Below are 23207 nucleotides of genomic sequence, written 5' to 3'. Positions count from 1 at the left end.
CCCTAGATTTTGGAAGTTCTCTGCTATTGTTTCTTTGAGCATGCTTTCTGCTTCATTTTCCTTCTCTTCACCTGCTTGAATACCTATAATTCTTATATTGCATTTCCTCATTGAGTCGGTTATTTCTTGGAGACTTTCTTCATTTCTTTTTAGTCTCAGTTCTCTCTCCTTCTCTGTCTGGAGCATTTCAACATGTCTATCTTCAATTATGCTGACTCCCTTCTCTATGGTGTTCACGTGAGCATTCAGGAAATTCATATTTTGTTTTATCTCTTCCATTGTGTCTTTCATCTCTAATATTTCTGATTGATTCTTCTTTATAGTTTCAATCTCTTTATTGAAGTAGCTCCTGAACTCGTTGAATTGTTTCTCTATATTCTCTTTTACCTCATTGAGTTTTTTGACTATAGCTGTTTTGAATTCATTGTCATTTAGTTTACTTATTTCCTCAGGACTGAATTCTGGATGTTTATTGTTTTCTCTCTGTTCTTGAGATTTGATGCCTGATGTTGGAAGGGTGGGGCTTTCCCATTGTGATATTATTCGGTTGCAGTTACAGCCTATCGCCACTGGATGGGGGTTGAGAGCCACGTATTCTGAGCCCTCTGCCTTCAGCTGGGATGGAGGGAGGGGTGCTTTCTCCTGCGTTCAGTCCCAGGTTTCCTGATCAACTCTGGCTGTCTGGTCTCCTGGGGTCTTGGTTTGATGAGGTCACCGCACCTGAAAGCTTTCGCCCCATTAGAGGTCTTCCCTCTAGGCTGTATGGGTCCTAGGGAGTCCTGGGTGATCCTGAGGACGTGAGACCCCTCCCCCACTCCTTCCCTCTTGGAGCCTCCCACGGCAGCGATCCCAGTCTTTAGGGGAGTGGGCAAAGTTCTCTCTTACCCTGTTCCAGCTCCTCCGAGGGTGGCTCCAGCTTCTCCACCCTCCGTCATGTGGCTGCCTTGACTCTCTGAGGATTTTTGTGCTTTTAGGGTATTTTCTGTTGGAATATGGTTGCTCCTTTTTTTTTGTATGTTGGAGAGAGTGAGTCCTGGGAAAGCTCACTCTGCCATGATGCTGATGTCACTCCAACTGTCCCAGATCATTTTTGTAGTCCCTTAAATGTTGCTTATTTTTTTCAGTACTATAATTTTTTGAAAAAATACCTTTATTGAGGTATAAGTCACATACCATGCAATTCACTCGCTTGAGTGTACAAGATAATGGTTTTTAATATATTCAAAAACTTGTATAACCAAAACTACAATCAATTTTAGAACTTTTTCATCCCCCTAAAAGACTACCTCACAACTTTTGGCAGTCATTCCCCATTCTCTCCATTTCCTCCAACCCTAGGCAATCACTGATCTGCTTTCTGTCTTTATAGATTTTGCCTATTTGGGGCATTTTGCATAAATGGAATCATACAATATGTGACCATTTATGACTGGCTTCTTTCATTTAGCATAATGTTTTCAGGGTTCATCTATATTTTAGTGTGAATCAGTACTTCTTTCCTTTGTTGCCAAAAAATATTCTGTTATATGAACACCACTTTTTATTTATTCATTCATCAGTTAATGGACGTTTTGATTGTTTCCACTTTTTGACTATTCTGAATAATGATGCTTTGAACATTTGTATACAAGTTTTTATGTGAACATATATTTTCATTTCTCCTGGATACATACCTAGGAGCAGGATTGCTGGGTCATGTGGTAACTCTGTTTACATGAATGAGGGACTTCCAGACTGATTTCCAAAGTGACTGTACTATTTTACATTCCCACCAGGAGCATATGAGGGTTTCACTTTCTCCACATCCTTACCAACACTTGTTATTGTCTTTTTACCATCCCACTGGTTATAAAGTGGTATCTCATTGTGGTTTTGATTTGTGTTTCCCTCATGGCTAATGATATTGAGCATGTTTTTATGTGCTTACTAGCCACTTGTATAAGTCCTTGGAAAAATGTCTATACAGATCCTTTGCCTATCTTTTAATTGTGTTGTCTTTTTGTTATTGAATTGTAAGAGTTCTTTATATAGTCTAGATACAAGTTGCTTATCAGATACATGATTGTAAATATTTTCTCCCATTCTGTGGCTTCTCTTTTCACTTTCTTGATGGTTTTCTTTGAAGCACAAAAGGTTTTAGTTTTGATCAAGTCAATTTATCTATTTTTTTTTAAGATTTTATTTTTTTAAATTTTTCCTCCTTCTCTCCAAAGCCCCCCAGTACCTAGCTGTATATTTTAGTTGTGGGCCCTTCTAGTTGTGGCACGTAGGATGCCGCCTCAGCATGCCTTGATGAACAGTGCCAGGTCTGCACCCAGGATCTGAACCGGTGAAACCCTGGGCCAGCAAAGCAGAGTGCACAAACTTAACCACTCGGCCAGGGGGCCACCCCCTAATTTATCTACTTTTGTTGTTGTTGCTGGTACTTTGGTGTCATATCTAAGAAATCATTGACTAATCCAAGGTCATGAGGATTTACTCCTTTGTTTTCTTCAAAGAATTTTATAGTTTTAGCTCTTCCATTTGTGTCTTTGATCTATTTTGAGTTAATATTTTATATATTTTGTATATGATGTGAGATGGGTGTCAACTTCGTTCTTTTGTATGTGGATATCCAGTGTCCCAATACAATTTGTTGAAAAACCTGTTTTTTCCCTCATTGAACTGTTTTGGCACCCCTCTTGAAAATCAATTGTCCATAAATTTGTTTATTTCAGGATTTTAAATTCTTTTCCATTGATCTATATATCTATTTTAATGCCAGTATCACACTGTTCTGATTACTGTAGCTTTGTGTTAAGCTTTGAAAATTGGCAAATGTGTGTCCTCCAATTTTATTCTTCTTTTTCAAGATTGTTTTGGCTATTCTGGGTCTCTTGAATTTCCATATGAATTTTAAAGATCAGCTTGTCAATTTCTGCAAAGAAGCAAAGGTGTGATTTTGTTAAAGATTGTGTTGAATCAGTAAATAATTTAGGGAGTATTGTCATCTTAACAATATTAGATCTTCCAATCCATGGATATGGCATATCTTTCCATTTATTTAGATCTTTTAAAATTTCTTTCAACAGTTTTTTTTAGTCTTCAGAGTGTAAGTTTTACACTTCTCTTGTTAAACTTATTTCTGATATTCTTTTTGAGGCGGTTATACTTGAAATGGTGTTTCTTTTCTTAATTTCATTTTCAAATTGTCCTTTGCAGGTGTATAGAAATATAAAGGAATTTTGTGTATTGATCTTGTATCCTACAACATTGTTGAGCTTGTTTATTGGTTCTAATAGTCTTTTTTAGTAAATTCCTTAGAATTTTCTATATGTAAGATCATATCATCTGCAAATACAATTTTACTTCTTCTCCAGTACTGTATTTTATTCTTTAAATATTTCAAACGTAGTTAAATTATATTTTGCATGTGATAACTAAATATCAGAATCTTTTAGAGATATAAATCTGATATTTATTGTTTCTGCTGATTCTTCCTCATGGAGGCTTGTCTCAGTACGGTGGGATGTTTCTTTTTTTTTTAGTTGTGAGTTCATTTGACTGAATATAACCTGTGATACGTAATCTGGAGGGTCCTATATTAAGCGTTTTGTCAGAGAGAATTTATGTTCGCTTCTGTTACTTTCTGGAGGCATAACCAGCCTTCAATGAGTTCATTTTCTTGGTTTTAGAATCCCTTGCCTGAAGGAGTATTGTAACTTTGTACCCTGGACTGTGAGAGTGGGTCCATCATCACACATTCTCAGAGGAGCCTTTTTTTTCACTTGGAGCAGAGGCAGAGACAGATTTCCTGATAAGTTCCCTTTCAGTGAGGCACTTGCCCTGCTTTGTATCAGAGTCTGTGTTTCTGCTCTCATACTTTGTAGGGGCCCAAAGTCTAGTTTCTGGTTTCTTGACAGAAATTCTCAGTATGGGTTTTTACCCCCTAGGCATTCCCAGATTCCCATCTGGCTTTCCATTACTTCTGTGGTTTCATTTTCCTCTGTTCCTCTACCCCTCTGGGGATTTCTTGTGATCTTAGAATGTTTTTATGCAGCATTTAGATGTTTCTTGGTAGCAGAGGGCTTTTCACATTACGTAGTTTGCCATACTCCTAGAAGTGGATGCAAGTATACACTTTACATAGTACATAATTATGAATTTATTCAGATCAAAGTTTGTCAAAATGTGACTTCATATACCTGAACCGTGTTTGTTTTTTACTTTTAGAGTGAAATGGAGCTTGATTAACAGATGAACTATAACTTTTCTTTTTTATTTTTTTTTGCCAAAGATTAGCCCTGAGCTAATATCCACTACCCATCCTCCTCTTATTGCTGAGGAAGACTGGCCCTGAGCTAACATCCATGCCCATCTTCCTCTGCTTTATATGTGGGACGCATACCACAGTGTGGCTTGCCAAGCAATGCCTTGTTCACATCCAGGATCCAAACTGGCAAACCCCAGGCCGCCAAAGCGGAACGTGCGAACTTAACTGCTGTGCCACGGGGATGGCCCCGAACTATAACTTTTTATGGCAGTCTTTTTAAGATGTTGAATCAAAATATTTGAAAATCACTATAATGACATTAATATTTCATGCATTTTCAAGTTATTTTATCTATCCTGTGTTTCAAAACAGTTTTGATAATTTGATTTAAAAGTAATTGCTTTTAGGTTTGGAACACTAGAAAAACTATATTCTGAGATACTAAACTCTTAATAAAATAAAGATGATTGTTGGGCCCCGCCCCATGGCAGAGTGGTTAAAGTTCCGTGTCCGCTTCAGTGGCAGCCCGGGTTCACAGGTTCAGATCCTGGGTGCAGACCTACTCCACTCACCAACCACGCTGTGGAGGTGTCCCACATACAAAAAAATAGAGGAAGATTGGCACAGATGTTAGCTCAGCACTAATCTTCCTCATGCCAAAAAAAAAAAAAAAAAGGAGGATTGGCAGTGAATGTTAACTCAGGGCGAATCTTCCTCAGCAAAAAACACAAAACAATAAATAAATAAATAATTAAAATGATTGTTAATTTTATTCATTGTGGAATATCTGAAGCCAACCACGTAATATTTAGGAGAGAAATACCAGTTTTAAGGAATCTTTGTATTCCCTAACTGTAGTCTTTTAAAATTGCCATGCCAGAAGAAAGAGGAGGAGGAAGAGCAAAAGATGTGAGAAATAAAATTGTTATAATAGTTCTTGTTTTCTTTTCCAAGGAAAAAATACCCATTGGAATGCTTAATGTATATACAATACAATACTATATCATACAATATAATTAATACAAAAGTGATGCCTCTCTTTGTTCCTTTGATGGTTTTTTAGTCTATTTTCTAAGTAATAACTAGTTTATCTAGTTTTGTCTTTACAATTTGATCTGTTATTTTATTTGACAGGTGGCAATTTGTACCAGACTGATGTCTCACTCTTTGGAGAACCTACCGAGTTTGAGTATTTGCGAAAAGTGCTTTTTGAGTATATGATGGGTCGTGAGACTAAGGTATAAATCATTTTCTGGTGATTAGGCATGTAGCTTAATTTAAAAGGAAATATGTCCCATTTTTAATACACATATTGATGCTATATGTTTAATGTTAGCAGACCATACATGATAATAGTAGGCCATGTGTAATTGTTATTACTCTTAGTTTACAAAAGTGAATTAGCAGATCTTGCTTAAATATATAAAATGTTAATTTCAAAAATACTATTGGATGATCATAAATACTAAAAATTAAAATTTCATTAACTTAATACTTTGTGAAGCATGTGGCTATTTTTATTTTTGGCTAAAGATCTTAAAGTTAGGTAGAAAGATTTCGTTTTCATGGAGACTTCAGGAAAATGTTGAATAGCATTGGAAATGGTCATAAATTAAGAATGACTACTTAGCAGCGTTTAAAAGTATTTTACTTTAACCACTGTAAGAAAATTATTTCTGCATATATGGAATATTGATCATTTAAAAATTACCACACCACGTAAGTAATAATGCTTGGCTAATTTGTTTTCTAGAATGTTAAATTTATTGTAAGGTCCTTGAGTGTAGATTCTTGTCTTATTCTTATTTGTATCCCTTGCAGTGTTTTTAAAAGAGGCTTATATTGGACATTTTGGTAAATATGTCTTGATTAAATTGAATGCATTTAAGGAAATTCATGAGCCTTTCCTCAAACAAAATTTTTCATTTAAAGCAATTTCAGTTTCTGACATTGTTTCAATTTTTTACCTTCATGAACTTCTACATTGTCAGTATACCTTGGCTGAGAGTGGGAGAATGAGTTTTCTTTTCTTAGAAGCAATCGGTGTTTTAACTTATGGGTCTGGGGGGGTTACTGAGTCATGGGGTGCTAAGCCAGTTCAGAGATTGATTTGGCAAATACATTTAAAACCTAAAAGGTAAGGGCATAAGAAAATCTTTTTAAAGAATATTATAAATTTATGGATTATAGATTCAACTAAACGCCAGGAGTTATAGGGCTAGAAGTCATTTGAATCCTTGATGTCTATAGAAATCTCATTTCATTGTATCAAATAATTTCAAATTAAAGTAATATCTAGTGTGATCCTGAATACGTATCACAGGCGGGCTATTAATTCACAGTAGTTTGGTATCTTTTTTTCTTAAGGACTTTTCTTTAAATTCAAAGGATAGCTAAAACTAATTTTCTCCTTATCTTTTACAACAAAGCTAATGAAATGTAGCTTTCTCTTATTATTTCTTTATTGAATAGAAACCTGTATTTGAGATAGGGTAGATAGTTTAAAGATAGTTTATTATTGCAAGGATGGGGGAAAGGCATATCTTTAAAAAAAAGCCTTTTAGAACTTGAGCTACTTTGGTTCATTCATGAATCTAAAGCTACGATCCCAGTGTTGTTGCTAAATAAATTATTTAACCTTTTCTTGATCTGTAAAATGAACAGACTCACTGTTTCAGCCTGTTTCTTCTGGAGTTTGCAAACGTGTGTGAGATGAGATCCCTACAGAGTTTTGAGTACTCCTGAAGGAAGACCCAGAACAAGTATAACATGTATTCTAGGATGGTACCAGTTCAGCCAGTGCTTTCAGGGCTCTGCAGTTAATTTTCGGGTGTGATTTGGGATACAGCTGAAAGGGATGTCCTCAAGGCCTAGGCAGTCCCATCTAATATTAGGCTGGGAATCCATGTTGAGGAGCGCTCTCTCTAGTCTTTATCTTCAGCATTCTATATGCTTTTCTGGTTACTAAAAACGATGAGTAGTGTATCATTCTGCCATCACATTTTACAGGTAAATATTGAAAATTGGTAGTAGATATTCAGTTTAATTTACTGCATATTTATTGAGCACTTACTACATGTGGCCCTTTATTTATCACCATGATGGATAGGGAAATGAAATTTGACACCATATAGTAGGAAAGTGGAGCTGTTCTCAGTTAAGCATAATGTAATGCAGAATGTAGTAAGGGCTGTTAAGAGAGGCACAGAGTCCTCATATTTACTAGTAGGAGAGTCGAGGAGGACATCATGGAGAGGGAGGTGTGTATACAGGGCTTTAAGGGGAGGCTTAGATTTTGATAGATGAGCTCAGACAGGAGGGAAAGCTCAGACAGAATGTCCAAAGCAGGAAATGGAGTATGGCTTTCGGAATGACAAGTAGTCTGGTCCAGCTAAAATACTGGATCTGTGAGGTAGAAGTGATCCCGCCTAGGGCTGCACAGTCTGAAGGGCCTGGAATGTTTTCAGAGTTTTACTTGTAGGTATTAGGGAGTAGCCCTGAAAATTGTTGAGCAGGGATTGACAAGATCAGAGCTGGTTTTAAACATATCTTTTGCTGATTTGCCCAAATTCTATACACCAACGAAGAATTTGAAATGGAGACCAGGTTGTGGTTTTAGAATGAGCCAGAATATATTATGGCCTTTGTGATTTGATCACCATCTGCAGTTGTTTCTTGTCCACAAGATCTGTACGTCATCCCACCTGTGTTTCTTCATCTGCTTTTGTAGACAGTGTTCCTTATTTTATGAGGCAGATGATTTTTTTTAAGAAGACTACATGTAGGGCATACATTCTTATAGTATGAAGTTAAGTAAGCTCCCCTTCTTTCTTCTTGCACTTTTCTTGGGTTTTGATCCTTCATGGTATTATTGATACTAAAATTCAGCCTGTTCTCCTTTTCAATAGAAAGCGTTTCTGATCCTAACCTTTATTGAAGCCTCTCCCTAAAGAAAACCTGACAGGAGAGGCTACTTCTAAACCTAAACTTCTTAACTTCCTAGGGCCTGAGGATGTTGTATGTAGAGTAGACAGTCTGATTTAATTCCTAAGGTGTGGCAGTGAGCCTGGGCTTCTCCATTAAAGTGTCTTCTGTCAAGCCAGGGAAGAGCTTTAAGTCTTTACTAAGTAATCAGCTGCAAATTCTGGACTGCTGATGAATTTAGAGGTGGGTTTCCCATTTAATATTGGCTAGAAATGTGAAGGGACAGCTAGCCCCAGTTTGTTTCACAGACATGCTTGTACATGCATGTATATGTGTTTTCATAATGAATGTAAAGGGACTTTTGGGTAATTTGAACTTTCTAAGCTATTGAAATTAAAGAAATATTCTCTATCATTGTGAATCCCTGAATTTTAGATTTTTGTTACTTCCTTAAAACAGTCTTCATAGATAGTATACCAGAAACCATTTAAAATTGCTTCAGAGTATTAATAAAAAGAATACTGAAATGGTTACTACTTCATATTTCTCTTGCCATTTCATGCCACAAATATGCTTGGTTTCTAGACTTGGAAGATTCTAGAAAAGAAGATTCTGTTCTATTTAGGCAATATAATTTAAAGGATGAGGGTTTTTGTAAAATTCTTTAGGAATTCTCCAAGAACTAACTTGTTTTAAATGGTACATTTTTGATCCTCAAATTGGCAGAGGCAAAAGATAAAAGGAAGAAAGGGGGCTAAAACTAAAAATCTTGCTGTGCGTGGGGTTTGCGGTTGAGAAACAGTATTGATTGATCTATTAGTTGAAATAAGTATTAGATATATGTTAAGTGCTTTGCCCAGGCTTAGCACATAATAGGAATTTGAAAAATTTTTGTTCCTTTCCTTCCTGGAAATAATTACACTTTTTTCCTAATGATGTGAGTTTCCAAAATTTTTACTTAACTCTATTATGTCTTTTCCTCAGTGACCGTCTCCAGTCCACTCCCACCCCCTACACACACACATAGTCTGGTAACTATGAACAAAGAATGGTAGTCAGTTCTCTGGGTGATCCTCTATCCTCTGTAGGAATCCTCAAAGAGCACTAGTACCTGAATTTGTATGTAAGCACTGAACTTGTTATCCTACTTATTTCATAAGTGGTATCTTCTTTCCTCTCTGTCTCCCTCAAAACAACTCATCTTGATACAAAATAGGGAATTTCAACCTTTGAGGAGAATTTTCCACGAGCTTATGGGTGACAGTCTGACTTACGGTATATTTACTTAGATCTGCACAATTTATATTGTTTTGCAAGCCACCATGTGTAATGTTTTGATTCATCATGTTTTCTACCAAACGAAACATCTTGTGTTTATTTAAAATGTAATTTGTATTTCTCTTAGGCTGATGTGCTGCATGTCTTAAAAACTACCTACTAAGCATGTTCATGTTCATGCAGTAGCCCATGTTTATGAGATATATGATGTGATTTAGTTAAAGATGAACTTGGGAATATCTAATTCTGATTATTTAGAGCATGTATTTTGGCAATACATCACTTACTAGATAGACTCCTACAAATAAAAAGCCTTATAAAATGAATGAGTAATAAAGTTTCATCTTAATAAGACAAAGGGCTAAAAGCATTAGGACTTGATATAGCTTCATGCTATTGTATATGCATCTTCTTAAAATAATATCAACCCAGACATTGTGAGGAGTCCTTTTAAATTGAAATTCTAGTGTTGGCTGTTATTTCCTTGACCAATAATACCTTCACATCATACTTCTTTGGTCGTGGCTTCCATTGAGAACACTAAAGAATCCCACCAGCAGAACATCTCAGAATGGGATGAGACTTCATCTACTATACTGTCTATTAGTGATCATTTCTTGTTTTTCTTGTAGACCATGGCAAAAGTTATCACCACTGTACTGAAGTTCCCTGACGATCAGACTCAGAAAATTTTGGAAAGAGAAGATGCTCGGCTAATGGTAAGCTTTAAAAGTAGGCTGTGGATAGAAGATGACTATCTTATCTGTTTGCTTTCTGTCTCATTTACAAAGACTTTAAGTTAGTAAAAGAAATTTTAAAATTTTAATCTTTATTGTACTATAGCCTGAAAAATGAGAGTGAATCTACATTAAGAAAGTTTAACCAAGGGCAAATATGAATGGGTGCTCTCAAGGAAAAAACAATCTTATTTAATAGCATTTGTGAAGTTGACACCCTATATATGCTATATGGCATTTCCAGAACTTGGGCTATCTGTTGAAAGGACAGAAAAAGACATTTGTTCTGGTATATCCAGTATTTTTTTAAACCAAATTACATCATGATGTTTTATAGATTATAATTCTTTATTCTATTTCAGTTGATTTCCCAATACAATAATTCTGAGTGAAAGAATTTAAGCATTTTTGAGCTTTTGACATTCCCTACAAGAAAAATATAGATAACTGAATTATTAGGAACCTTTATGTGAAGTCAGCTGTGATTGAATGGAACAAACAGAAACTTCATAAATTATGCAAAAATCCCCATGCCTAACTTCTTTTTTGCCCTGGGCCAGTAATTTAGTAAGAAGATCCATTCTAAGTAGAGTGTGAAACTTGTGATGGTTTCCATCTTGTCCTTAGCTTTCTCTTTCTGCTTCCTTTTCTTGTTTTGCTAATAGCCTGCAGCATCCTCTACATCCTTCCCACAATTTCTTTACCTATTTCATGATCCCAGTACTGCTGTTCTCTTCTCTCTTCTCACTAAAGCAAGCAAAGATCTTCTCCTTAGTGATGAGTTAGGCTGTGTCTCAGTATCTCCAGTAAGAAGAACTAAATCGGTAAATAATTACCTCCCAAAGCATCCCTAAAACTTATCTTGACAGACTATGTGTGTTTCTTACAAAAATTCTTGCATATCCTGAGCCAAGATCTCCCTGTCTGTAGTGGTCACCAATTTGTTCTGGTTCTAACCCATGGAACTCAACCAAAAATCTGTAGATGGCCTAGATGAAAGGCTTTTCCTCTCTAGGCTAAATACCCCCAACACTTACCAGCCATTTGTGAAGTTCCTCTCCTCTGACCCAATTGCACAGTCAGTCCTGCAGGAATCCCAGTGCCTCAGGCACATTCTGACCTGCTCTTCCTGGCTTCCTCTAAGGTCATCCCAGGATCCATGACCTTTGTCCCATACTCCGCTGTATATTGTGTTATCTACCTCTTGTATATTTTCTGGGACAATTGCAATTACCTTGGTTAGCATTTAATTGTTTTTTATAAAGCATTCCTCTCTGGTACCTAGTGGCCTGAAAAACATTGCTATACCTCTATAGTTGTTTCTGGTTATAAATATTTTTTATAAGTATATCACTATAATGTATACCCTTCATCAATAGAGAAAATGTTGGTTTAAATTATAGCAAACATCTAATTGTATAACTATGTAGTCACTCAGAGTAGTTTTCCTCTTCACTGAGTAAAACAACTGTCTTTGTGAAAATAAAGATCTCCAATGCAGTTTGAACCTGTTAACATAATTCTGTCTTTTGGTCCAGTTTAAGAAAATATTTTAAAAGATCTAAAAAAGCTTTTATTATCTTTGTTCATTCTCCCATGGCCTCTTTATCATCTTGATGTTGGATTATGGCAAACTCTCCTCTTCCTGTTGGGCTACATTTTATCAGGATTTGCTTTACAGTATAGATTCACCCTAAATCACTGCTATGGCAAGACGTTCCCCCTCAGCCCACACCCACATGCAGTCTTACATTGGTTTGCCTTGAAGGACATGAACTGAACTGCTGCGTGTAAATAGTGAACCATGTAAAAGCCTTTAAAAGCAGATGGAAATATTTCTTTTCTTTTTTTTTTTTTAAGTTTGAGAAGAAAACTTTGAAAAACATTACGCTCTTTATTCCTGAATAAAATGGTATTCTTTCTAGATAGGGATGAAATGGTGACTGATCCTTCTTGAAATAATCCTCCCTTATCCCAGAGGCTGACCTGCCCAAAAAGAAAGTACCACTCTTTCCACCACTACTTTTACACAAAGTGTCATCCATCATTATCTTTTGCTTAGTGAAAGAGTTCAGTCAACAGTCACCTTACTCTTCGCCTTGTTATGGCAAATATAGGAAAATTGAAGACGTGGAAGATACGGTTGTGGACCTTGTGGAACCTTTAATTTTAGGGGAAAGAGCATCCATTCATTAATACATGAATAAAAGTTATACCTAAGTAATATAATTTAAATAATAAAAATAAATGCTTATTAGGAAATAGCAAAGAAGTTATAATGAACATGAAGTGAGAGAGGTCCCAAAGATGGCTCGTAAATAAATTTGAGTCATCTTTTGGCAGTATAAGGAGATTCTTGGTACTTGATGGAGTGACTCCTGATTGTTTCTGCATTTGATAGAAAATTAAGATCAACAGTGAGAAATCTGAAGCAAGAGTCACATTGCCTTAAGATTGCTATCATGCATAAAATGAGCAGTAAGAATCACTGTCTTTGAGCAAGTCTCTTGAAGAAATTACTACTCATTTCATACACCTGTCCAATAAACTGTGGCTGATTAGAGCGAAACACTGCAAAGAACAGTGACTTCTCTTTTTTCTAATAGAAAGATAGTTAAAATATCCAATAGAAAGATATATAAATATCTTTTCAATATAATGCATAAAATGTCCTTCCCATAGAAAGATATATAAATGTATAGAAAAGAAAGCTTTTTAGTTGATTAAATAATCGTTTAAAAAGCCATTTAGTCCCATTAGCTTTGAATATATGTTCCAGATGGATCTTTTCAGTAATTTGTAGTGAATGTGCAGCTAGTTTCCTTCTCTTAAAATCAGCAAGCTTCAGTGTTTTGTTATTTTAGTTTTGGAGGCTGAAAAGCTGGTGTAAGTAAACCAAAACAAACCCCAAACACATTGCAAAACTGCCTCCCCATACATTAATATTTGGGATGCTTGAGAGAGAGTGTGGATTGCACTTTGTGCTGACAGTGTGCAGCCCACATCAGTGTTTGCATTGTTTAGCAGGTATTATAGGAGGAATGTATTCTAAAAACTTTGCTTTATGACTTTGGTGATTATACATTTGCTTTGTGGCATTGATCAAAAACTTTCTATGACTACTAGTAAGGTATTTTTCAATATATCCCCTCTTTAATATATCTCCCCTCCCCTCAGTGACTTTTATACTCTTTATTTGAAAAACCCCATTCCAGAATACAACAGTTATTACTTAATAAGTGGTTTCAGAGTTTAACCTAATTTCAAGATTAAATTTCATAGATGAGAATCTGTCAAGTAAGATTAAATTGTAGAGCATAATTAAAGTCTGGTTTATTTGAGGATTGTGGTGTCTAAAGAAAGAATCTTAGTCCTTTTTAATATAAAGTGGAGACCCTGGCAAGTCTCAGAGCCTGTTTCTTCACAAAACTAACATCATCTTGTCAGGGTTGTTAGAGAACCAGCGTATAGTGCCTGCACTGGATTTTTGTGATAATGGTAGGGGTGGTGGTGATGCTTACTTAGCCACCATGTAGCAATGTGTAGAACTAGTCTTTCCTAGAAAATGAGACTTAGAAAGGTGAACTAATATTAATGTGTGTAAGGTGAATCATTAATGTCCTCAGTAGGACAGTCAAGTCATTTTATAGGAATGATATCAGCTCAAAAATGTCTCCAACTTCAGTTCCAGCACCTTGGGGTGCCAGCCGTATGCGGCAGTGCTGTGATAAGAGCCTAGATCTCAACAGCTCAACCTCTAGTATGACCTTGAGCAAACGCTTTTCATATTTCTGGCCCTCATTGGTAACATGAGTGTGTTGGATTATTCAATCCCTAATGTTTCTTTCTTTCTAAAGTATTAAATTAATTGTAAATTTTGAAGTTTTAGATTTGTTTCAATTGAAAAAAATCACCTTATATATAACAGGCAGAAGTTAAAAAGAAAAGGCACACACCAAATGCATATGCCTTTGTGCCTAGAGCAGCCTTTTTTCTCCTTTCAGTTTTTAGCTTGTTGTGCCTGATGTTTCATTTTGTGATGGTTTAGGCAGTTTAGATGGCCAGGAAAGACTGTATGTTTGAGTAGCAGGATAGGAGCAAGAGTGAATACAAAAGTCTTTGGCTTGTCTAATTGTTTTTGCCAGATAAAATTGCCCTAGAAATACAATATCAGATTTTTTTTAAAGAAGAGTGTTATTTAATATTCAGGATAATTCCATTAAGAAAGCTTATTTTAATCATGTGCTAAATCATCTCTTGGAGTTGAGAGGTTCTTCAGTTATATAGAAATCTCCTTTAAAAAGTGTTCCTAGAAATACATTTTTCTCTTTCGAGTGCTAGCAAACTTAATGACACATTTAACCTAGATAGCTGTTTTCTTGATGACTCCATTAAAAGAAATTTTTCTTTTCTGATGAAACAGGTTTGGCTTATTTTCATTCCCCATCTGCTGTAGTCATTTTTAAAAATTGATCTGTTGACTGTGTTTTTGCTTTGCTTTCACGTTGATCCTTTGTGTTGTGTCAAGTTCTTGATCAGTCTTTGCCCAGGACAATCTTGTACTTAAGTTAATGTTTCTCATTTCTTTCTCCTTGGTAGGGATTTTAAAAATCTCCTCTAATAAATAAAATCATCATAACTTTTCAGCATTGTTAGGTATGAAAGTTTTCCATTCCAGCAGAGGTTTGCCTTGCCCTTTGCGTGGGCTCAGTAGACGCATGCAAGGTGGATTCAGGAAACAAATGCAAATAAAACTGTTGCCTAGTGAAGAATACTGCACGTGTAAAATATATATTTGTTATCTCAAAAGTGGTTTTGACTCTTGATTTTGTGAAAATTACCTAATATGTGATCATTGCAAAAAAAACATTGCAAACAGTTCAGAAACATTACATAGAAAGGCGGCCTTCATGATCTTTAGCTTCCCTATGGTTTTCACCATGCCAGGATCATCTTTGTTAATAGTGTGGTGAATATCCCCAGGTTTTCTAAGCTTTAGAAATATTTATTTACAATTATTCCTTTACCACTTATTTATTTTATGAAAATTAGAGTATATAACAGCTCACTTTTTTCACTTAATATATTTTTATATTATTTCACCTCATTACAAATTAATCTACCTTATTCTTTTTAACGGCTGAGTGTATGATTATATGGATGTCCTACAGTTTAGTTCACCAATTTCCTATTCATGAACACTTAGGTTGTTTCCAGTTTTTCAGTACTTACAAGCATAAACACAGGAAGCATCCATATACATAACTTTTGCATACTTCTGTAAATTTTCCAATAGGATATTAACCTTATTGTCTTGTGTGTGTTGCAAATATTATTTTCTAGTTTGTCTTTTGACTTTGCTGCTTCTTACTAACTGCTTATTAAATATAAAAGATAAAATGATGCTTCTGAGGTTGGTCACACTATTTAAGAATAGATTCAGATTTTTTAAACAATGTCTGTTTTTGCTGATGTTGTTTTAAAGCAAACCAGTAAGCTAATTAATAATCTTGGATTATGGCCATCTTAAATAGGTCACACTATTTATTTAAGAAGTAAAAACTTATGTTTGAGATTGGATTCCTTTGAATGGAAATTTTAGTTTGGGTTATTATTCCTGAAACCATTCCTGATATACTGTTGAATTACAAGAGAGTTATTCAGTGATAAAGTGACCTATTTTAGGAATGACAGTTCAACATACAGACTTAGCATATTCACATTCATCAACATTTTCCCAAAAACTCTTGATGGTAAATTGAGATTATGTAAATGAAATTTTAATGAGTACTTTAATGAAATTATGAAAAATCCTTTTATAAAGCAAATAATCATACCATAATTAATCTAGCATATAAATATGTACTTAAAGTGTTAAGTACACGTTTAATTATATTGTTTAAATTTTTAAATTAAAGTTGGCAGGAAAACTCTCAGCTATGTAGTGTTATATTTACTTAGGATAGGGAGGAGCTATTACAGATTCCTTATACTTTGCCTATACTCCCTTAATTTGGGGGAGATTTGAGAAAAATTTAAGTATATTCTATTTAACTTTGGATCAGAGTTCGTATACACATATAATCTGTGTGTTATATTAAGTCTTAAAACTAACCCAATAAGCTTTTTTTCTTCCTGGCTTTGTAGTATACTTCACCTCGCAGTGGTATCTTCTGAGTAAACCATCAGTCTGTGCTTAGTTAGCATGTGGTGAGTGAAGAATAATATGTTTTGTGTCTTTTGTGCAAAAATCAAGTGTATTGCATGCTACTAACTATTTTGCTGGGATTCTTTTGCTCTTTTATTTAATGAATCTGTGGTTATGCTATGGGTTAATATAGGTATTTTCTGTTAATTATGTTTTATAGATTAATAATATGTAGATTAGTAATCACTACCACCAGTAGAGTTATATAGTTTTAGAAAATTTTAGTTCTTTAAGTAGTGGTTGAAAGTTTCAAAATTGCTCTTTGAAATTTCGTTAAAGAATATATATTTCTTTTTGTTTTTTGTTTCCCAAGAATGGTCTTTGAAGTTAATAAAGATTGTCAAGAGAGAGAAATGAAAAATCATTTTCTAGATAAAAGTGAAGTGATATATTTCACAAAACCAGAATTTTAAAAATTATGAAGCCTACTTAGAGTCAAGGCTAATCTGAAATAATGAAAACTAGTAAAGCTTATTTAAGTGTCAATGCAGTTTTATTGCTGCTTGGGATCATATAGTATAACAAAATAACATGTTTGTCCAGAGGAGACCCTTAGGCAGACTGCTTTAATTGCCTGAGGCTATTTCTAATTAACATATTATTACAATAAAGTGGAGGCATCTAAAATGTTTCAACACAGTTGACTGTCTTCACTATTTAAGCACCCCTCCCATCACCTCCACATATTATTCATGCTATTAGCTTGATTTAGTTACTCCTAAAAGTTTAGGTTACATCTTTACCTCAAACTTTGCTAGAATTTTCACAAATCACAAATAAGCTGGATTGCAATTAATAGAGCTTAATTATAATTAAAATAAAGATTCTCTGTTAATTTAACTAGTAGTCAACTGACAGTATCAAGGTTTAAAATGCCAGTATATATAGCATTTCTTTTTTTAATCTTTTAGCTTTAAAAATTTTTTATGCCTACATTTGAGTCTCATTTTGATTTTAATATATATCAATTAACTTGCCTTAGTGATTATCTAGAACTGTCTTTAGTTATGTAAATCCACATCTAACCCAATAAGTCTTAACATTTTCCTTTTTTAATATTATAAATACTGCATCATGATTGTTATTGCATTTGAATACTATCATTTATCACCGGAAATATGTACTGTATAACATTTCTATTGATTGATTGACAGTCTCCTCAAGTTTTAGTTTGAAAAATTTTAAACATAAGAGTTGCAAAATAGTACAGTGAGCACCCATATACCCTTTATCTTTATTTACTGGTTACTAACATTTTGCAAAATTTTCTCTCTTGCTCTTTCTCTCCATATATATTTTCCCCTCTGTGACGTTTGATAGTTACTTGCAAACATAAACTAAATACTTAGCAAATATCTTGAAGAACAAGGACATTTTCCTACATACCCACAATATAATTATCACTCTTAGAAAATTTAATATTAACATAATACTGTTATCTAGTATATAGTAAATATTCACATTTTCGGGCTGGCCCTGTGGCCGAGTGGTTAAGTTCGCGCGCTCCGCTGCAGGCGGCCCAGTGTTTCGTCGGTTCGAATCCTGGGCGCGGACATGGCACTGCTCGTCAGACCACGCTGAGGCAGCGTCCCACATGCCACAACTAGAGGAACCCACAACGGAGAGTACACAGCTATGTACCGGGGGGCTTTGGGGAGAAAGAGGAAAGGATAAAATCTTTAAAAAAAAAAAAAAAAATTCACATTTTCCAGTTTTCCAAATATGCTCTCATGATTTTTTAAATTCCAGGATCCATTCACAGATTGTACATTGCATTTCATTGTCATGTTTTTCTAGTCTCTTTTAAACTAGAAAAGTTCTCCCAGCTTTTTTTGTCTTTTGTGACATTGACATTGTGCAACCTTATGGAATCATGCATGACATTCTTTTCCTATAACAGCACAAGCTAAGGTTTCAAAATAATAACAGACAAAGGAAATTAAATTTAACAGAAGATGTCTTTCTTATCTTCTCTAGGCTTCTAGGACCAACATGATTGTTGAGAGAGTTTTATAAATAATATACTGTTGGAAGTACATCAAGAGTAGTGGATTATATCTTCATTTACAAATTGAAAAAACTTTAAGAGTTTCTCTTGGAGCTGGCCCAGTGGCGTAGTGGTTAAGTTCACGTGCTCTGCTTCAGCGTCCTGGGGTTCACAGGTTCAGATCCCGGGTGCGGACCTATACCACTCATCAAGCCATGATGTGGTGATGTCTCACATACAAAATAGAAGCAGATTCGCACAGATGTTAGCTCAGGGATAATCATCCCCAAGCAAAAAAGAGGAAGATAGGCAATGGGTATTAGCTCAGGGCCGATCTTCCTCACCAAAAAAAAGAGTTTCTCTTTTCACTAAATATATATGAAAAGTTTGTCTCTATTACTTTTTTTTGATAATTTATTTTTATGGCATTTTTAACCTCATGCTTGATCTGACCACTGGCTTTTAGCATTTTAATCAGAGAAACCTAATTAGGAAGGTTTAGCATCTTTTTTCATAGCATCTTAAGTTTTTAAAAATTGTTTGTTAGTTTTAGATGAAGCATAGCTTTTCACACCAAAATGCTGTCTTTCCTTTGCTGCCATGCATATCATCGTGGGAGAATTGCAGTATGTAGAAAAATCAACACATTAGGGAAAGGGGAAGAACTCTTTGTCCTGTTTAAATCCAGTCAGAAGAGCTGCATCCTTACGAGATTCTGCCAGTCAGCCTCTTAACTCCAGGCTTTATCTAATTATAACCTGGTAGCATTCAATACATGGTGAAAGGTTGCAGTTCCAAATTTCACTTAAAAATACTGTTTTCCAGGATTGCTGATCACATCATTCCAAGAACATTAATTTTTAGAAGATTCCTTTAGGATTTCGTATTTAGAATATTTCTAGTTGAGTCCCCAGACCATAGAATACTTGTATAATTTTATTTTAACTTAAAAAATCAAATCTCCCCAAAAGTTGGCTTTATAAGTTTTTTTTCTTTCTTTATCCTCTTTTCCTTTTTCTTTTGCAGTCATGGCTCCGATCTTCATCTTGAAGGAATGGGGAGAGTGATATTGGGCAAGCTGGGAAAACTGCACATTTGCTGTTCTTTGAGAATGAAGGTGTTGTTAAGGGCCCCTCATGTAGCCAAAAGACCAAGAAAAATCTGACATTGGCCCACAGATATATTGCAGACTGCCTTTAAAATAGATTATATCAGTGGAGAAATGGTGATAGTTTTTTTGGTTTTCTTCAATATTTTTGTTGGGAAGAGTTTTATGTTGTTTAAAAGATATTTTGGATAACTTAACTTGACTTATGGCTCATTTAATGTTCCTTTCTTCCATTCTTTCTGTCCCTCTTTTTAAAGAACTGCTTGCTTTTCCTATTTATTTTTAGGGTTTTTTCTTTTTTAAGACTGTGCAATACATTTTGAGGTGAAACTTAGTGAATTTTTCCTGATAAATTAGAGCATTTAATTGACTGTTTTATCCAGATTGATTTGTTGAATATTTGCTAAAGACTAGTTCTTTAAGCTATGACATGATAAATCCAAACGGCAGTACCTCATTGTTTACTTAGCTTTTGTACTTATATTTTTCAGAGGATAAAATACTACTGTAAATTGTAAATAGTCAATACATAACTATTGTATGCAAATCTGTGACTGTTGGCAATGTCATCTCGAAAGAACAGATAAATAAAGTTTATTTACTATATAAAATTTGCTTATTGTGTTTTTTTTCTAATTTGAAATCTATTTCAAAATAGTTAATTCGCCAAAATAGTTAATCTATCTACGTGAATATAATGAGGAACTATTTGTTAAGATATCTAAATGGTAAGCATTTGGAAATATTTTTCTATGTTCAAAATTAGCATTACCAGGTTAGAAGTAAGTACTTGGAAACAAGAAAGACTTCATGATGTGTGTTTTGGGATTCTTCCAACTTGGGCATACCTCCTCTCTCTGGAGTAGACCATACTGTGGTTCTTTTTAAACTGAATGAGAGAGAAATTTCTGGACACTAAAAGATGGGAACTGTTCACAGGGTTTCACGTACCCTTTATATTCTAGCAAACGCAGTATTCCTTATCTGGGTGTTATCAAGGGGGAATCTCAGTTATTCAGACAGTCTAGAGCTTCTCGTTGCTGGAGTATCTTACATTGTGATACAGAGTGGGGAGCTCTGGCGAGTAGGTGACCAACAGGTCTTCCTGTAACCCACAGCTGACTCCTTTGAGTTCTATTCCAGCCAGGGAAGAAGGTCTCCTTACCATTTTTTTTTTTTTTTCTTAAATCAAGGTGTACTTGAGTGGCAAAATTTTGTCCCACTGAAGGGTTTCTGACAACCAACATGACTTCTTACCCTTTTTATGTACCTTTCTAGGGTAGAAATTGTGGACTCTTAGTGAAATTCATATACAACTTCCCAAAATTTCACCCTAACCCATTTATGGAGACAGGCATATCAAAAAGAGTACAGAGGTCAGCCAACTTTTTCTATAAAGGGCCAGATAGTAAATACTTTTGGCTTTTAGGCCAGTATGCGGTCTCTATCGCAACCTCTCGTCTCTGTCACTGTAGGAAAAAAAAGTCCTGGATAATACTTACGTAAATGAGTATGTGTTCCAATAAAACTTTATTTATAAAAGCAGGTGGCAGGCTAGATTTGGCTCGCTGACTGTAGTTTGCCTACCCCCAAGAAAGAGAGCAAGCTACATTTTAAACATGGAGTGGGGGGAGGAGTGATAATCAGTTAATACACAGGAGTTGCTCCTTTTTCCTCATGCAGGCATGCAGCCCCTCTTTCAGGAAAAGGTGCAGCAAACTCAGTTCACCTTAAGAATAGTGGTGACGTTCTTTCAGTGTTACTTGTTCTAGCAAGAAGGATAAAGCCTTACATGGTGCTCAGTGTCAGGGTCTCAGACCTGTCTGCGACCTTTTCTGGAAGATCCCCTGTAACCATGTCCATAAGTGATACCTGGGAAATGACAGTTTTTTTCCAACAATACGTACAGGATATGTTTGCATCATAGATTACAGTCTGCTAAGTACTTTGTCTTCCACTGTCTGTTACTCTCAGACAAAGCAACTGGGATTTGTGATAGCGCAGCGTCGGCCAAGGCCACAGAGAGAAAGCTGTGATTCCAGCGCTTAGATCAGATGCTGGGGTTCTGAAGCCAAGACTGTGTCCAAGACCTCGGGACTGCAGCACACGAAATGGGTGATGCAGTAAATTTAGTGCCGAGAAACAAGCATTTCACTTTGAAAAGTGTTAGATGCTAGTAAGATGTTACTTTAGCAAGTTTTTGGCAAAAATTCTACTTGTGGCCACTGGAATTAATTTTATAGTCACTTTGTTGAGGTCAGATGCATGTGAATTTCGGTAGAGAACCACCTTGTTGACTTGTAACTTAGTCCTTTTGAGCTGCTATAACAAAAATACCTAAACTAGGTGGCTTATAAACAACAAATGTTTTATTTCTCACTGTTCTGAGGACTGAGAAGTCCAAGATGATGGCGCCAGCAGATTCAGTGTTTGGTGAGGACCCCCTTCCTCGTTCATAGACAGCTGTCTTTAAGCTGTAAACTCACATGGCAGAAGAGCAAAGGTGCTTTCTGGGGCCTCTTTATAAGGGCACTTAGCCCATTCTTGAGGGCTCTGCCTTTGTGATTAATCACTTCCAGAAGGCCCCACCTCTTGTTGCCAGCACCTTGGGGGTTAGGTTTTAACATGAACTTTGCAGGGACAGAAGCATTGTCTATAGCAACTTGAAAATAGTTGAATTAGGCTTTCCTAAGTTAAAGGATTGGAACATCACTCATTATTTTCTGATGTATAAAGTGTTTCCTTTTCTTCCAAAAATTCATTGGCCACAAGAACCCCTGCTGTAGAGTAAGTAGCGCATAGAGGCTGAAAGGGAGCTCACGCCTTTGCCTTGCTGCAGGGCCCAGAAGATGGGGATGAATCAGTCATAGCTTCCTCACCCTCCACAGCGAAAGGCTGTGGATTAAAATACGTGTTCAGACTGAAGTTTTTCTTTATCTTTGAAAAAGCAAACAATCAGAAAAGACCTTTTGATTTGGTTTTCTCTCTGATTCTGAAAGAAATTTAGGTTCATCGTAGACAGTTGAGAGAATACATTTTAAAAAGAGAAAATAGGCACAACCAGAGGCACTCACAACTAGAATATACAACTATGTCCCGGGGGGGGCTTTGGGGAGGAGAAGAAGGAGAGGAAGAAGAAAAAACAGATTGGCAACAGATGTTAGCTCAGGTGCCAATCTTTAAAAAAAAATTAAAAAATAAATTTAAAAAGATACAATAATCCTCCAGAATCCCTCATCAAGAAATCGCCACTATTGCTACTTTGGTGCATTGAATCATGGAGGATTTTTCTAAATGTGTGAATGGATGTATGGAAGGATAGGCCGTGTGTGTGTGTGTGTGTGTACATACCTACATTTATATGTCTCTTTATATTAGGGGCCATTAAAATTTCTTTGAAGCTGTTTTTAACTACTGCATATTTTATCCTATGGATATACCATCATTTAACCCCTTTCTCTCCTGTTGATCATTTAGGTTAGTTGTACTTGGTCCCTTCCTTCAGTCCTCCATGATGATCTTACTGTCCATATTGTAAGCACACTTGAAGAAACAATCCAGAACCAACCTATCTTTCTCTCAACAGCCTTTGGTTGTCAAACAAGTGGACGCATTTCAGATTACTGTGTGCCAGGTTTGTCTGGTACCATTTCCCCTAACATTCCAAAGATGTGATGCATGGGTGGACATTCTGAGTCAGGACACTCTTAGAA

At 35.6% G+C, this 23207-nt stretch overlaps 1 protein-coding gene across 9 annotated transcripts in view; it reads left to right on the top strand.

The window, feature by feature from the left end:
- The window catches only part of GOLGA4 (golgin A4), a 128550-nt gene extending 108445 nt beyond the window's left edge, over window positions 1-20105 (top strand). For 6 of the 9 annotated variants that reach the window (XM_070493864.1, XM_014845778.3, XM_070493863.1 and 3 more), the window contains 4 exons: window positions 5387-5490; window positions 10087-10173; window positions 16339-16401; window positions 19413-20105. In XM_070493864.1, the coding sequence (XP_070349965.1) occupies window positions 5387-5490; window positions 10087-10173; window positions 16339-16368 (221 nt within the window). In that variant the 3' untranslated portion in view covers window positions 16369-16401; window positions 19413-20105. The remainder of the gene's footprint in view (window positions 1-5386; window positions 5491-10086; window positions 10174-16338; window positions 16402-19412) is intronic. The other 3 variants (XM_070493862.1, XM_014845780.3, XM_014845775.3) reach the window with 1 other exon arrangement.
- Window positions 20106-23207: the final 3102 nt, after the last annotated feature.

The sequence above is a fragment of the Equus asinus genome, chromosome 21, assembly GCF_041296235.1.
Source record: "Equus asinus isolate D_3611 breed Donkey chromosome 21, EquAss-T2T_v2, whole genome shotgun sequence".
NCBI classification, from domain to species: Eukaryota; Metazoa; Chordata; class Mammalia; order Perissodactyla; family Equidae; genus Equus; species Equus asinus.
This window is presented reverse-complemented; position numbering and strand designations above follow the sequence as displayed.